General features: G+C 49.7%; 1 protein-coding gene across 1 annotated transcript in view; it reads left to right on the top strand.

Annotated features, from left to right (window-relative positions):
- The window catches only part of GFRA4 (GDNF family receptor alpha 4), a 673,071-nt gene that overhangs the window by 565,868 nt on the left and 89,605 nt on the right, over positions 1-17,598 (top strand). Inside the window, exon 4 of the mRNA XM_073649280.1 lies at positions 3,520-3,600. Coding sequence (XP_073505381.1) covers positions 3,520-3,600 — 81 coding nt within the window. The remainder of the gene's footprint in view (positions 1-3,519; positions 3,601-17,598) is intronic.

Genomic DNA, 17,598 nt, shown 5'->3' on the forward strand with positions numbered 1-17,598 from the left:
CGTACACTGCTGGTCCAGGAGGGAATAATTATTACTGAACCAGCCTAAAAATATAGTTTATAGACCTGGACGCATTATACACCATTGGGACTGATTGTATCTGACTCGCCCCCTGGGCCGTGGGGCACTCGGATCCGGGCAGTAGGGGAACGATGGGAGTAGTAGTGGCAACCCAGTTCCGTGGCTCAGGGTGGTCAGGCCAGTGGTAGTCCGTTATATTGATTATGTCCGACTACGCCACCCGTGGATTTGCGGTTATTAGGAACCGCCGCTGCATGCAGACCGCTGGGGCTGATGAGATGTGCAGCTATGGTAGTGTGACGCCCCACGGGAAGAGTGCGGCCCCAGGGCAGTATAGTGGATGGTGGGAGTGATGGTAGTGCTGGAGGAGCAAGGAGCACACAGACAACAGGTTGCAATCCAGGGTCTTTACTAAACAGGTAAACTGACCCACAAACAGTCCCAGCTAGGAGGGGACCTGGATGTCTGAGAGCAACGGGGAAATTGGCCCTGGTCAGGGTGAGGGTGTAGGCCTACCGTGCTTTCTGCGCTCCTTCTGACTATCTCCTCCTGATAGGATAACAGCCCACGTTTCCGAGCTTTCCGTGTTTTCTCGCCTGTATGGCCTGCGACGTGGGTTCCTTTCTGCTCCCAGCCTTGTACGGCTTTACTGATCCCTTCGGTTGTGGCAGGGCCTCCAGGCTTCTTAGGCCAAGGAATGTACAGTCCCTTGCGGACTGGTTCTCTGCTGGGGGATGTGGAATCCTTCCAGCCTCAGACACCAAAGTCTGGTAAAAATTAAGTCTTTTCTCTGCCAAGACAGGCTCACTTCGCCTCTTGTCTCTGGCTTGTGGCTCTCTCCTTCTACCACACTTCCTCTTAGGAACTTTCTGTCCCTGCTCCACTCTGGGACATGTCTCAAAGCTGAGACAGGCAATCCAGCTCTCCCTAACCCTGTCCCCAGTACCAGCTTTTATAGGGGCAGCCAGCTCCCCCTACAAGACAGGCTCACTTCGCCTCTTGTCTCTGGCTTGTGGCTCTCTCCTTCTACCACACTTCCTCTTAGCAACTTTCTGTCCCTGCTCCACTCTGGGACATGTCTCAAAGCTGAGACAGGCAATCCAGCTCTCCCTAACCCTGTCCCCAGTACCAGCTTTTATAGGGGCAGCCAGCTCCCCCTACTGGCCTGAGACAGGAGGCATTGCATGCTAATGTTCCCCTAACCAGAGAACCTCCCCCTTGCTCTCAGACACAGCTTTATTACACTTGTGGCATCCAGGTAGGGTGACACATATCTACAACTCTGGATACATCATGCGTCAATGAACGGCCTGGAATGATGATAGCCCCCCCCGTCTAACATTGGGACGCCCTGGAGTACTCGTAACAGATAACACCGGATGGACATTTTATATATCATTGGGTGACCAGTTAAAAAAAAAAAAGGGAAATTTTCCTCTAAATCAGCCTTTCTCGCTCCTCTTCTGAGAACATTTCCCATCAATGTGGCCCCTTTCCCGCAGCGATGATTTATTTCGATCATTTTCCGTGTAGCCGGCTGCTCGCTGTAATCAATACGCGCTGTTGTCTGTCTATTTTAACTGCTCCGAAAAAAAATGTTGTTGTAATATCACAAGTAATAGACCATGGCAGCGATAATAATGGAAGCCAAAAACACATGCACGGCTTTCCGAAGCTATTTGCTACGAGCCTCGTATGCCACAAATTATGGAAAAAAGTCTCTGGTGGGAAGGAATAGCGGATGCGTGCAGGTCAGGTGAGGACACAACCTGCAGGATCTCTGCTTGCTGCCAGTAACAATAGCCGTCCCTTCATCATCCTTCATAGAATCCAATGGGCGCCGGTGCAGACCTTGCTACAAAAGAGAGTATTCCGATACATTGTTGGCTTTTTTTTACCTATTTTGTTACCCGTGTTGTATATTTTTGTAATCCGACTTGTGTGTGATGCGTCAGCACTAAATAGTCTAAGTTGGTGAAGTGTGAAAAAGATAGGCAAAAATTACATTTATGGGATCAAATAACTAAAAATTCAATTCAGCCAATGTTTTTTCGGTTTTTTTTTCATAGTTCATTTGTTGTACCGTAACGTTGACCTATCTCCACGATTCTTCAGGTCGGTGTGATCACGGCGATACCAAACGTGTATAGGTTTTTTTTTTTTTTTTATATTTTAGTGGCTAAAAAAATGTAGAAAAAAAACCAAAACAAAACATAATTTTTGGTTACATTTTCCGATACACGTAACTTTTTTTTATTGTTGATCGATGGAGCCGTGTGAGCTGCTCGTTTTTTTTTTTTTGCGCGGCGGAGCTGATGTTTTTATTGATACCAATTTGGGGTGCAGAAGGTGTTTTAATCATGTTTTAGCTCATATTTTAGGGAAATGCGGAGAACAAAAAAACAGCAATTCTGGCTTTTTTTTTTTCTTTATGGCGTTTACTGTAAGGGGTTAAATCATTTTATTTATTTGCAAACCTGAACGGACGTTCCAACAGTATTGCGCCACTTAAGAGATTGACTGCGGCATTTAAGCGGTTAAACAGCAGTGATCAGAGCATTGGCAGCTGTAGACTGTATAACACAGCCGACACCTGTTCTGTTTGGTGCGGGCTCAGCTCCTGAGCCTTCTCCTTACACCCGCTCCATAGGAGATATATATACAGTACCTCATGGATTAGGAATGGTTAATGAGGTCTATATAGCTCAGCTTCCTAAATCATAGGCGAGGCCATCCTTCTCCATTCTGAGAAGCTGAGATATAGGGAGCTATTTGATGCAGTCGTACATGCTCCTCATTTATCTCCAGCTGCCGATGGGCTCTGCAATTCCATGTAGCTGTAGGTCCACATGACCTGGAATTTTTCTCTAAGCTCTTTTTTTTATTATTTCACAAATTGCCCCTTCTCCTCATTGTGCCATAGGCAGCTGCCTACTCTGCCCACCCCTCGTCCTTGCTCGTCCTTTAGGTGCCATATAAGAGACTGAGGGATATTGCGCTTTGCACAGTCGCACTAAGTTTTTGGGTTGTGAGCGAAGACAAAGAAAAAAAAAAAAAAAGGCTTCAATGTCGGCGTCCGCTCCGGCGCTGAATGAGCACAATTTTTTATGACTTTTTATTGCAAAATAATAGCGGTGGGAACGGCGGTTTGTGTGCGGGGTCTGAGGCCGCGCGCTGCATTATACCTCGCAAATGGCAAAGATGAAAAATTGGAAATTGAAACATTTCATTTTCAGAGTTTCCTTTGAATAAATATTTTTCCTGTCAAGAGCGAAGAAACTTCCTATAAAGTGAAATGATGCCGGGGAGCAGTTTGCGAGTTTCCGCCATAATGTTCCCTTCCACGGGGCATCGTTCAGGCGGGTCGGTTTCGCATGAAATTGCCGGTCAAATGTTACCTCTGTGGAAAGCGAAAATAATGAGACTGTAAGAGACGATATCAGAAGGGACTGACGAGAGCAAAAGCAGTAACTCTGTTTCACTCTGGTTTTTTTTCAGGTGTAAGTGTCTTAGAGAGTTCACCTTATGAATCATTCGTGAGGGGCTTTGACTATGTGAGGCTGGCGTCCATCACCGCAGGTAATTATACCCTCCGTCTACAGCGCGGCCGGCGCCGAATGTGGAGATGATCACACACAAAGATCATCCTGCGTCATGTAATCCAGCAACACCAGAGGATGCAATGCATCACATAATGATACAATGTACCAAAAGCACTCCTGCGGCATACCACTGCACACCGGGAGGGGGGACAGGGAGGAAAACAGAGCTGCAAACGCAAAGAGCAGGAATATACAGCTCTGTAACCTGTGATAGTCATGTACATAGGGGCAGTATTATAGTAGCTATATTCTTGTACATAGGAGCAGTATTATAGTGGTTATATTCTTGTACATAGGAGCAGTATCATAGTAGTTATATTCTTGTACATAGGGGGCAGTATTATAGTAGTTATATTCTTGTACATAGGGATAGTATTATAGTAGTTATATTCTTGTACATAGGGGCAGTATTATAGTAGTTATATTCTTCTACATAGGGGGCAGTATTATAGTAGTTATATTCTTGTACATAGGGAGCCGTATTATAGTAGTTATATTCCTGTACATAGGAGCCGTATTATAGTAGTTATATTCCTGTACATAGGGAGCCGTATTATAGTAGTTATATTCCTGTACATAGGAGCAGTATTATAGTAGTTATATTCTTGTACATAGGAAGCAGTATTATAGTAGTTATATTCTTGTACATAGGAGCAGTATTATAGTAGTTATATTCTTGTACATAGGAGCAGTATTATAGTAGTTATATTCTTGTACATAGGGGCAGTATTATAGTACTTATATTCTTGTACATAGGGGGCAGTATTATAGTAGTTATATCCTTGTACATAGGAGCAGTATTATAGTAGTTATATTCTTGTACATAGGGGCAGTATTATAGTAGATATATTCTTGTACATAGGAGCAGTATTATAGTGGTTATATTCTTGTACATAGGAGCAGTATTATAGTAGTTATATTCCTGTACATAGGAGCAGTATTATAGTAGTTATATTCCTGTACATAGGAGCAGTATTATAGTAGTTATATTCTTGTACATAGGGGCAGTATTATAGTGGTTATATTCTTGTACATAGGAGCAGTATTATAGTGGTTATATTCTTGTACATAGGGGCAGTATTATAGTGGTTATATTCTTGTACATAGGAGCAGTATTATAGTAGTTATATTCCTGTACATAGGAGCCGCATTATAGTAGTTATATTCTTGTACACAGGGGCAATTTTTATTAGTAAAAAACAAACAGTACATATTACAATACAATCCGATCAAAAAACAAAAGCAAAACCATAATCATTCAACAGAAACAAAAACAATAAAAATCTAATAACATAAAAATATTACAGTAGAATTAGCTCAAGTCCATTGCTCTGGAAATAGGGCGAGAGGAAAAAAAAAAATGAAACGATTAACCAACAAAAATTGATTTGTTATTGTATATCAACATTAATCCATGTGTACATTCCTCCATAATGTTTTGTTTTTACCATTTTTCCTGATCTCTAGACATTTTATACACCTCAATTCAGACAGGATCAGGCTCACGGCTGCGGTATGATGGAAGGGTTCACTGCTGATGGAGACGCGGGTTCTCGTATGCCAGTGATAGTATTTTATGACTGTTATTATCAGATACATGGCCCCCCGGTCAATGTTACTTACAGGAGATGGTACACCATAGATGATATCTGGGTATTTTAGGGTCAGCAATCTTGGGACTTTTAACTTACAAGATATTTCCTCCCATATTTTCCTCCCGCCCCAGCACTCCGTTATAAAATGTGCCATTGTCTCTTCTTGCTGACAGCCCAGGGGACACATTCGATCTGACACACTAAGGTACTTAAGGTTACCCCGAACATATAGTCTTCCATGTAGCGACAGCCAGGCGATGTCAAAAAACTTAGCTGGGAGTCTCGCTGCATTGAGAAACCTCAGACTTTCCAGCAAGGTGGTAGTTGTGCCGTCTCTCAGTGCAGGCTGCACACAAAAGAAAGTCCGGCATATCCTGACATACAGGTCCTTCCTGGTCTTATTCTCAATTTCATACTTCTCTGCTCCCCACTTCTTCAGACACCTGAGACCATATTCCAGATACTGGGGGAGGTGGTCACCTGTCCATCTCCTCCTCTTGAGACTGCCGCCTCGCACCCAAGACTCTGCAAAAGGCAATATCCAATCCCTGATACTATTTACCCACAGGGCACTTGAATCCAGGTTACCAAAATTAACTTTCAGAAACATGGAGTCAAAGAAGACCCTCGGATTTAGCATATCCAGCCCACCCTCTCTCCGCTGCAGGTAAGTAATCCCTCTTTTTACTGGGTTCAACCTATTCCCCCACAAGAGTTGGAAGAACAGGCTGAGGAGCCTCGCCGAGAAAGATTCTGGCAAAGGAAAAATGACAGAGACGTACAAGAAGACGGGAACCAAGTAAGTCTTCAACATAGCGACCCTTTCTCTGTAGGTCAGCCTCCAGTTCTTCCATCGCTGAACCTTTGCATTTCCGGTTTCCAATTTCTCTTCCCAATTTAGCTTGCCATTATCATCCCTCCCAAATTTAACCCCTAGGATCTTAATATGGGTGGAGGCTTTGGCAAACTGTGGCAGATCAAAGCCTGGTTCAGAATCCAATGTCCACAGAGCTTGACTCTTTTCAAGATTGACCAGAGACCCAGAGGCCTCCGAGTAGCTTCTGATTGCCGCCGATAACATCCGCACCTCATGAGGATCAGATATCACCAACGTCACATCATCCGCGTAGGCGACAACAGTCAGAGGCAAGCAGTGGGGGACCGGCACCCCCTGAAAGTCACACTCCTGTAGTGACCTCAAAAACGGGTCTATGGCAAAAACATACAGGAGCGGACTGAGCGGGCAGCCCTGTCTCACCCCTGCCTCAACTCCAAAAGTATCACCCTGCCAACCATTAATCAGAGGAAAGCTCACCGCCTCTCTATACAAAGTCTTCAGCCAATCCACGAATTGTCCCGGAACACCGTACTTTGACAAAGTGGCCCACAGATAATCGTGATCAACCCTGTCAAAGGCTTTAGCCTGGTCCAGACTGACAACATATCTCCCACACCGCAGAACTTTACATCTCTCAAACATCTCCCGTATCGAGATGACTGCTCCAGAGATATTCCGCCCTTTTACTGTGCCAAACTGAGAGCCTGCCAACAGTGCCGGGGACAAACAAACTAACCTAGAAAACAGGATCTTTGCCAGAATCTTCCTGTCTACATTCAAGAGGGCAATCGGCCTCTAGTTCTTGATGTCGCTTGGCTCTTTACCTTTAGACAGGAGAATTAACGAAGACACTCTCATGGATGGAGGCATCAGGTGATTTTCTAGACAATTTTTGTAAACATCCACAAGAATTGGAGCCAGGAGGTCTCTGAATTTCTTATAGAATTCTGCTGTTAAACCATCGGGACCTGGTGCTTTCTTCAGATGTAACTTATTAATGGCCTCCTTAACTTCCTGCACCGTTAATTCTGCTGTCAAAGGAGAAAAGTCCAGATCGTTAGTGTCAGGCATTGGAGTTGCCTCCAAGAATTGAGCCATCTTGTCTTTATCCAAAACTTTCCTCTGAAACAAGTCAGTATAATAAGATCTCACGACCCCCAGGATACCCTCCCGAGATTCCTGCAATACACCCTGGGAGTTGGTGAGACCTGTGACCAATTTATTAGCCACCCGCTCCCGGCAATTCTCAAAGGGATCAGGTGCCCCCAAGGTCCCATAATCCCGCTCAAGAACCAGGGAGGTATACCTGCTGTACTGATACTGCCTTATCTCAGATTTCAGCCGGTCAATCCTCTCTTTGTCATCCCCGCCCGCCGAATAGAGTGACTCCAATTCCTTACGCAGTCTTAGGTACTGGCTGTACTTGTTCCTCCCTTTATTAACTGACAGTCTCTTCAAGAGGGATCTGATATCATCCTTGACGTCCTCCCACCAGTCGGCCATGTTGTCATAGAAATCTACCCTCTGTAAATGACCCTGAAAAAGGAAGTGGACACAACTCCGAACATGCATGTGACGCGCCCCTGGGCCTACTTGGTGTAGCGTTGCGCACGCGGGGACTACCCGGAGCCGGGCCTGTTGGGGGTAGTAGTCTCGTGGCGGTGACCCGGTCCGTGCCCAGGGAGTCAAACTGTGTGGCTGAGTATTAGCAGTAGAAGTTGGACGACTACGCCACCCGTTGAATGCAGCTATGGAGCTACCGCTGCAGGGCAGACCGCTGAGGCTGGTGGAAGGATTGTGCAGCGTGGATGGTATAACCCCCAACGGGAGGGGTATGGCCTCAGGGCAGCCGACGTGGATGATGGGGGTAGCAGGAACCACTCAGAGACGATGCGGTGTAGTTCAGGGTCTTCACTGGTGACAAAGATAGACCCTCCCGGAGTACTGGCTAGCGATTGGGGCCTGGTCAGTCCTTGAGCAGATGGGATCTCCCCTGGCCAGGCGGAGTTGTAGGCCTCCCCAACTAATTGTACTCTTCTGGCTACCTTGCTAGAGGCGGGTAAAAGTAGCCCACGTCCCTGAGTGTACCGTGTGGTGCTCACCCGTATGGCCGGTGACTCGGGGCCTTCTAGTGGCTTCCGCTCCACGACGGTGGTGCTGGTCCCACGCGTGTGACCGTGCCTTCGGGTTTCTTGGCCAGAGGACCTGAAATCCCCTGCCGGTCGGTTTCTGCTGCTGGGTAAGGATTAGTCCCCACAGCCTCGGACTCCGGGTCCGGTGGTAACGCTTCAATCAGGGCGAGCTCTACAGCTGCCAGCCCCTGATTCCTTTTAGCACGACTTCCCCAGAGCTCCTGATCTCTCTTTCCTATAGCTGCTTCTCCTCTTCTTAACTCTACTCTTCTCTCTAACCCTGCCTCAGCCCCAGTTTTATATAGGGGAAGTTCTTCCCCTCCCAGGACTGGGCAGGAGGTGTGGCATGCATAGGATTCCTGACCAGGAGACCTCCCACCTGCTCTCAGACGTAATATCTCTATTACTGTGGCAACCAGACCCCTGGGGTGTCACATTCCCCCCTAGTGAAATTTAGTACTCCGGGACTAAACATATTTTTGTAACATAACAAATTACAAACAGAAACAACGTAATAAAGAAAAACATTAGGACGGTCACGGCGTGTCCGCAACCGGGTGCAGTTTTTCAAGAAAACAAGGGTGTCCATTTCACCAAAACAGGGAGACGTAACCAGGTAGGGGTCTGTCCTGCCCCGAGTCCTTAACAGTCTTTTAGTCCATCCTGGGTTACGCTCCAACTATATGCAAAAAGGATTCCCGCTAAATCCACCAAAGACTCCTACAAATAACTAGAAACACAAAATTATACACAAGCAATAATAAACAGGTAAACATTAATAAAAATAGCTTGAACATTTAGATCCTCCACCGTATGGGCAACTGGCCTCTAGTGACCCTAGTGGACCTACGGAGCTGGCTGACTGGTCCTGAGCTACAGGGTATAGGAGCTGTCAAGGGTAAACTGGGGAGCCGTCTACGGACTCTTTGGCTCACTAGGGGTATGGCAGGCTCACAATAAACAGAGGGTTGATTCTCCGGGTCTGCTTGTGTGGGGTCTTCTGCCTCCTGGACCGGCTTTTCTTCCAGCTCTACCTGTGTCTCCGTAGGCACTTGGGATGCTGGTTGGAGGAACGTGAGGACGGGTACCACAACAGCACCATTGACTTGAGTCCAAGACCGAGGGAAGTCTCCGAGCACAGTACTAACCATATCTTCCCTTTCCTCTACGGGTCGAGGGTCTTCTTGTTCCTCTTCAGGGTTCCGTAGCTGTTCGGGACACTTCTTCAGGTGATCCCGGGATACAATGGCTGTGGTTTCCCCTCCGTCTTTACTGATTGTACAGATCTTTGGGTTGTCGTGGCTTGAGGGCAGTACGGTGTACGGGTCCTTCTCCCACTGGTCGTCCAACTTGTGGAGCCGTCTTTTCCTCTTCAAGACCTGCTCTCCGGGCACCAGGGGAACAGCGGGAGCATACTGGTTGTAAGTTCTCTCTTGTCTTTCCCTAGCTTGACAGAGACTTCGCTCCACGCTCTCCTGTACTTTCCGGTACTGCTGCTGCCTCTCTGTGTCCCAGTCTGCTTCTGATGAAGTGTCCTCGGGTGTCAGGACTCCCATCTCCAGATCAACAGGAAGCTTACCAGGTCTTGCCCTCATTAGGTAAGCCGGGGTACAGTTGGTGGAACCTACAGGGATGTGGTTGTATAGGTCCACCAGGTCGGGCAGCTTTTCAGGCCACAGACTACGTTCTTCCAGGGGCAATGTTTTCAGAAGATCTATCACCACCTGGTTCATTTTCTCACAAAGTCCATTAGTTTGCGGGTGATAGGGTGTTGTTCTTATCTTCCGGCAGCCATACAGGGTGCAGAACTCCTGGAAGACTTCCGCTTCAAAGGCAGGCCCCTGGTCCGTCAGCACCTGCTCCGGGTATCCATGCGGACGGCAGAAATGCTGCTGGAAGGCCCTAGCTGCTGTTTGAGCCGTTAAGTCCCTGACGGGGACGACAACCAAGAACCGGGAGTAGTGATCCACGATGGTTAATGCGTAGACGTAGCCACTTCTGCTTGGGGTCAGTTTTACATGATCCAAGGCTACCAGTTCCAACGGCTGTCTGGTGATGATGGACTGCAGGGGAGTCTTCTGGCTGGCACGGTCCCTCCTTCTTAGGTTGCATGGGCCACAGTCTCTGCACCACCTCTCGATGGTTCCTCTCATGCCTACCCAATGGAACCGCCCGCGCAGCAGGAACTCCAGCTTCTTCCATCCGAAGTGCCCAGCTCCGTCGTGGTATGCCTCCATCACCATAGCTGCGTCTCTTCTTGGCACCACTACTTGCCAGATTAGTTCATGCGTCCGGGAGTTAACCATTCTGCGGCACAACTTCCCCTTGTAAAGGAACAGTCGACTCTTCTCAGCCCACAGTTGCTTGGCTTCCTCCGGAGCGTCTGGGTCAAGGCGTGCATCTGGCCGAGTCAGCATCTCCTTTATCAGTCGGACGGTAGGGTCACTGTCTTGCGTCTCCGCCCAGTTGTAATGAGGTAATGGGTTGAACGTAGCGGATTGCTTACTCCTTACACGGTGGGAATACTGGATAGTCCCATGACGGTGGAACGCGGGGAGTTCAACTTCTTCCAGTTCCTCTGAATCTTCCCCTACGTCCGGTAGGTTCGGCATCCTGGACAGGGCGTCCGCGTTGGTATTGGAGCGTCCTGCCCGGTATTTGATTGTAAACTCATAGATGGACAAGCGGGCCATCCATCTCTGCTCTAGGGCACCGAGTCTTGCAGTGTCCAGGTGTGTCAACGGGTTATTATCCGTGTACACGGTGAACCGGGAAGCAGCGAGGTAGTGCTTAAAACGTTCGGTGACTGCCCACACCACTGCCAGGAACTCTAGCTTAAATGAGCTGTAATTCTCAGGGTTTCTTTCGGTGGGTCGCAGTTTTCGGCTGGCGTAAGCAATTACCCGTTCCTTCCCCTGCTGGATCTGGGACAGTACGGCTCCTAGCCCGATGTTACTGGCGTCGGTGTAGAGGATAAAGGGCTGGCTATAATCAGGGTACGCCAGGATTTCATCCCCCGTGAGGGCCATCTTCAGCTGGCGGAAGGACTCTTCTTCCAGCTTCTCCCATCTGAAGGGTGGCTTCTGGTTCTTGGCCTTCCTGGACTGGCCTATCAGGAGGTCCTGCATAGGAGCTGCCTTTTTGGTGAAACCGGGAATGAACCTTCGGTAGTAGCCTACCAACCCGAGGAACTGCCTCACTTCCTTTACGCTGGAGGGGCTTGGCCATTCCTTAATTGCGGTGATCTTATCAGGGTCGGGAGCCACTCCGTCAGCACTCACCACGTGTCCCAGGTACTGCACCTTTGGCTTCAGGAGGTGACACTTGGAGGGTTTCACCTTTAGGCCGTAATTTGCCAGAGCTTCGAACACTTCCGCCAGGTGTTTCAGGTGGTCCTCGTAGGTCTTGGAATAGACGATGACATCGTCCAGGTATAACAGGACCGTCTCAAAGTTTCGGTGTCCCAGACAGCATTCCATCAATCGCTGGAAGGTTCCTGGTGCGTTGCAGAGTCCGAACGGCATGCAGGTAAACTCGCTAAGTCCCATCGGGGTGGTGAATGCGGTCTTCTCCCGGTCCGCCTCTGCTACAGGAACCTGCCAGTACCCGCTAGTGAGATCCAAGGTGGAGAAGAAGTTAGCAGATTTTAAAGCAGCCAAAGACTCCTCTATTCTTGGTAAGGGGTACGCATCTTTGTGTGTGATACGGTTAATTTTCCGGTAATCTACACACATTCTCATGGTGTTGTCTTTCTTTTTGACCAAGACTAGTGGAGCTGCCCAGGGGCTACAGCTATCCCTGATTACCCCAGCCTCCTTCATGTCTCTAAGCATCCCCTTGGCGTGTTGGTAGTGTGCAGGGGGCACGGGTCGATACCTCTCTTTTATGGGAGGATGGTCTCCCATGGGGATGTGGTGTTCTACCCCCTTGACTCGCCCGAAGTCTAACGGGTGTTTACTAAACACTCTCTCGTACTCTCGAACCACCCGGTAGACTCCCTGTTTCTGGTGGGAGGGAGTGGAGTCAGTACCCAAATGTAGTTGCTGACACCAATCCTCCATTATTTTCGTAGAGCCGTTACCTTCCTCCGGGTGAGATGGAGGCAAGGGTTCCACAGACTATAGAATTTTGGTTGATAGTATATAATTTGGCTAGCGTAGCATACCGGGGCAGGTATACTTCCCTTTTCCCGATATTTATTATACGAACGGGCACCCTCCCATGGCGTACATCAACCACCCCCCGTGCTGTCAAAATGGTGGGCCTACTGTCTGAGTAGACTGGTTCTACCATGGCCTGGTAATCTCTACCTCTCAGACCAATAGCTGCCCGGCACCAAATCATCATTTCACTTTTCGGGGGCATGGCAATAGGGAAAGGGTCACACATTCTTACGCTACCAATCTCACCACCGGAGAGTTCCACCTGTTGCCGTCGCATCAGTGCCCGGATCTCTTTCTGGAGCACTCGCTGCTGGCCGGAGCTGGCGTTCTTGGCAACCTGCTGTAAAATGAAAATCACCTCTGCAAGACAATTTTCAATCACATTAGTTCCTAGAGTTATCTTTGGGTGACTCTCGCGCTTGTCAATGTCTACAATGATCAGTCCCTGTGCTGCCAGTTCGACTCTACCGATTTTAATGGTCATTTCTTTAAATCCGATCTGTGGCACGGGCTGACCATTACTGGCGATGATACTCAAGTCGTCGTCTGGATAGCGGGTTATATCCGAGTCATTCCAGTACTGCTTGAACAGCACGTATGGGATGGTGGTGACCTGTGACCCGGTGTCCAGTAGGGCACTCATAGGGATGCCATCCAGTACCACAGGCAAGACTGGACGTCCTCCCACATATTTGTCGCGCCAGTTCGATGGGCCTGGTGATCTTTTTCCTGGGGGTTGGCCCTCTACCCCAGGTTGTGCCAGTTTAAAGGACAGTACCTTGCCATATGTCCGGGTTGATTGCAGCGGCGGCAGATAGGTTGTCCGTCCTCGTTGTACCGGTCGCTGGGTCTTCCTCTGGCCGGTGGGGTCCTCCTTGGTCGACGCCATGGGATGTCCTCCGGTCCGGATGCCAGCTGGATCTTCCCTGGAGTGGAAACCTGTAAAGACTGCACAGTTCGGGTTAGCGCAGCAACGCTTTTAGCTAGCTCTTGGACCTGATGGTGCAGGTCCGGAGCCGGGTCATTGTTCAAAGCCTGCGCATCAGCCTCCACAGGCCCTGCCGACAAGGGCGCCGCCTCCTGGTGGTAAGTGATAGCTGGGCGCCTGTGGGTCACAACGCCACCCGGTGTCGGTTCTCGGAGCACCCGGATGGCTCTGTCCTTGAACTGTGCAAAGTCCAGATGAGGATCCTGTAAGGCTATGGCCCGCAACTGGGTTCGGTGGACATTGCAATATAGTCCCTCTATAAATTGCTCGGTCAACAGCCTGTCCTCGTTTCCCACGCTGTCAGGGTCGGTCTGCTTAATTGCTCTCAGGGCCTCTTGTAGGTTTAGTGCATAGTCCCTTATACTCTCATGTGCTCGCTGCTTGCACCCATAGAATCTAAGCTTAATCTCGGCTGAGGTGCGGGTTTCAAAGGTGTCCCTCAGCCGGGTTAGTATCCCTGCGACAGTCCTCCTCCCAGGTGGCCAGGACTTTACCTCCCTTTGGGCTGCCCCAGTTAGTTGGGCCACCAGGATGCTCACTTTTTGCTCTTCTGTGAGGGGGTACACCTGGAAGAGGCTATCCAGCTTTTCTTTAAAGTCATTCAGGGTATGTGACTCCCCTGAGTACTGGGGTAGCCAGGCTGCTCCCGGGATATAGGGCATGGTGAAAGGCATGACTGCAGCAGCGGTGGCACTGGCGGGGGTTGAGGCAGTGAAGCTCTCCTCCGTATCCGACATCTTTCTCCCCCCCTAGTGGACCGTGGCCTACCTTGCGATGATCCTCTTCCGTAGGCCGCGGCTCCGCAGTGGATCGTCAGGGTTGAGGACCTTCCGTCGCGCTCCTGTGACGTCGGCGTCTGCTGAGCTCCTTCCAGGACCTTACGCAACGTCCTGACGTGAGGCGGGGCTTCAGTTCTCGCGCGCTTTCAGAGTCCACGCCCCTCTTCTTCCCGCGCGGCGTCTTCAAGATGGCGTCCAACGGCGGGAAAACTCAACGGATGGCGGGAAGAAGGCAGAAGATGGCGCCGGATGGCGGGAAAACTTCGCGGATGGCGGGAAGAAGGGAGAAGATGGCGCCGGATGGCGGGAAACCTCCACGGATGGCGGGAATCTTCACCACTGGTAAGTTTGAACAGTCTTTTTCAGGCACGCAGTACCCGGTGGTTGCGGGCACGAAATCCTGCCGACTACGCCAAAAGTTGACGCGCCCCTGGGCCTACTTGGTGTAGCGTTGCGCACGCGGGGACTACCCGGAGCCGGGCCTGTTGGGGGTAGTAGTCTCGTGGCGGTGACCCGGTCCGTGCCCAGGGAGTCAAACTGTGTGGCTGAGTATTAGCAGTAGAAGTTGGACGACTATGCCACCCGTTGAATGCAGCTATGGAGCTGCCGCTGCAGGGCAGACCGCTGAGGCTGGTGGAAGGATTGTGCAGCGTGGATGGTATAACCCCCAACGGGAGGGGTATGGCCTCAGGGCAGCCGACATGGATGATGGGGGTAGCAGGAACCACTCAGAGACGATGCGGTGTAGTTCAGGGTCTTTACTGGTGACAAAGATAGACCCTCCCGGAGTACTGGCTAGCGATTGGGGCCTGGTCAGTCCTTGAGCAGATGGGATCTCCCCTGGCCAGGCGGAGTTGTAGGCCTCCCCAACTAATTGTACTCTTCTGGCTACCTTGCTAGAGGCGGGTAAAAGTAGCCCACGTCCCTGAGTGTACCGTGTGGTGCTCACCCGTATGGCCGGTGACTCGGGGCCTTCTAGTGGCTTCCGCTCCACGACGGCGGTGCTGGTCCCACGCGTGTGACCGTGCCTTCGGGTTTCTTGGCCAGAGGACCTGAAATCCCCTGCCGGTCGGTTTCTGCTGCTGGGTAAGGATTAGTCCCCACAGCCTCGGACTCCGGGTCCGGTGGTAACGCTTCAATCAGGGCGAGCTCTACAGCTGCCAGCCCCTGATTCCTTTTAGCACGACTTCCCCAGAGCTCCTGATCTCTCTTTCCTATAGCTGCTTCTCCTCTTCTTAACTCTACTCTTCTCTCTAACCCTGCCTCAGCCCCAGTTTTATATAGGGGAAGTTCTTCCCCTCCCAGGACTGGGCAGGAGGTGTGGCATGCATAGGATTCCTGACCAGGAGACCTCCCACCTGCTCTCAGACGTAATATCTCTATTACTGTGGCAACCAGACCCCTGGGGTGTCACACATGTCATCCAGGAGGCTGGAGTTTAGCTTCCACAACCCTCTACCGATGTCAGGACGGTTAGTGGCCCCCAGGCAGAAACACAAGGCAAGGTGATCAGAGAAAGGAACGGTTTTCTCACTGATGGCACTGACAACTTCAGTAGGACTCACAAAAGCCAAATCTATCCTACTACTTCTGTTGGAACATGAGTAAGTAAATTTTGGCGTCCGACCTCTTTGCGTAAAAGCGTCAGTCAGTCTGGTCTGCAAAATTATGTTTTTTAAGACTTTGCCATCCCTGGTCACTGTCCTGCCTGAGATACTGTCACCAGATGTCATTATGGCATTAAAGTCACCCGCCATCACCACCGGGAGAGAGGTGAAGAGATATGGCTTCACATTATTGAACAGCTGGATCCTGTCAGTCACTGTCTGAGGCCCATAGATGTTAATAAGCCGGAGCCGTCTACCCTGAACAGTGGCTTCCAGGACCAGACACCTTCCCATAACCACCTCCGTCATTCTATGTAAAGTCACATTATTGGTGTTAAACAGGATAGCGACCCCGGCATAAGGCTCCACAGCCAGTGACCAGAATGACGGACCAGATCTCCATTCCCTCTCAGCCTCTCTCATAAGCCCCAGAGATGTCAATCTTGTTTCCTGTAGGAAAAAGACATCTGCATCAAGGTATCTCAGATGGTCATACACCGCATGTCTCGTCCTCCTCACCTTAATGCTGTTCACATTACTTGATGTAAATTTTAGGGAAAATCCGGCCATAAGAACACAGTATAAGAGGAGCAGAGAAGTAGAACCCGTCATCATAACTCAGAGGTGTTCTGTCCACTACTGGTCTCCATGTCTGATGCTACATTAGAGTCTATAGGTAAGGGTTTCCGCTTTGTAGGCGGAGGGTTCTCTGTTTCCCTCTCACACTCGGCCTCTATTCTTTTCAATTCCTGATCAAAATCTCCATCTGACTCAGATAGAACTTCATATCTGTTAGATACGACCATCACACCAACACCACTGCTGACTTTTTTCTTGGCTTTATGGTCAGCATCATATTGTTCCTCGGGTTTACGGGAGGACGTGTCTTTTTTCCTCCTTTTGGTCTGCTTGCTGTTACTATTATCAGGTAGAGATGGTGATACAGATGTGCAGGCCTCTTGGGGCGGCTGGCCTTGAAGGACAACCTCCATGCTCCCCTGTGCACCCTCTTCACACTGCTGCTCTGGTGTTACATGGTCTGACCCTTGGTGGACCTCTGATCTAGTGAGTATCTCCCCTGACATTAAGGCCTCCTCCTCCTGAGCCTCTGCTCCTACCACCAAATCCTCATCAGGAAAGTCCCTGCAGATGTTATGCCAAGCATCGGGACAGTCCTTGTGAGGGTGGCCGATCTTCCCACACAGGTTACACCTTATATTCTGGCAGTCTGCAGCTACATGGCCGACTTCCCCGCACAGACTGCACTTGACCACAGTACAGGAATTTGCCAGGTGACCCGCCTTGCCACATTTAAAACACTTACGAGGCTGCCCAGGATAGAAGCAAACACCTTTCTCCCGCCCAATGAAGAAGGAGTTGGGTAAGTGGGCAGTGACATTGTTACACTGGCGCAGCTTCACCAGGACCTTCCACCCTCCCGTCCAGATACCATCAACGTCACGGTGAGGTCAGAGACGAGGTTACAATGCCTCCGGAGCCACACCACAATGTCCTGCGGGGGAACAGCCTCATTCCAGAAGATGATATTTACAGTGACTGTATCTGGCCTGGAAATGGGAACAAAGATAAATTTGTTCCATCCATCCGTGTCCCTGAACTTAGGGAAATTAGCCCAGAATCTGTCCAGATCAGGCATGATTTTAAAACTGACATCATATCCCTGTCTGTCTGGAAGATTAATCACTGCCAAGATATTTAATGGCGCAAACCCCATCTGACTGCATAGTAGCTCCCTGACCACAAACCTCCTGTCCGGCAGATCCTCCTTGAGACCTCTATGCTTAAATCGCACCACGTTCCTTCTTTTGAAGGCCTGGCCGGTATAGTTGGTGCCAGAGGTGAAGGACGGAGC

This window comes from Phyllobates terribilis, unplaced genomic scaffold (assembly GCF_046119375.1).
Source record: "Phyllobates terribilis strain yellow unplaced genomic scaffold, ASM4611937v1 Scaffold_1__5_contigs__length_1240528914, whole genome shotgun sequence".
NCBI classification, from domain to species: domain Eukaryota; kingdom Metazoa; phylum Chordata; class Amphibia; order Anura; family Dendrobatidae; genus Phyllobates; species Phyllobates terribilis.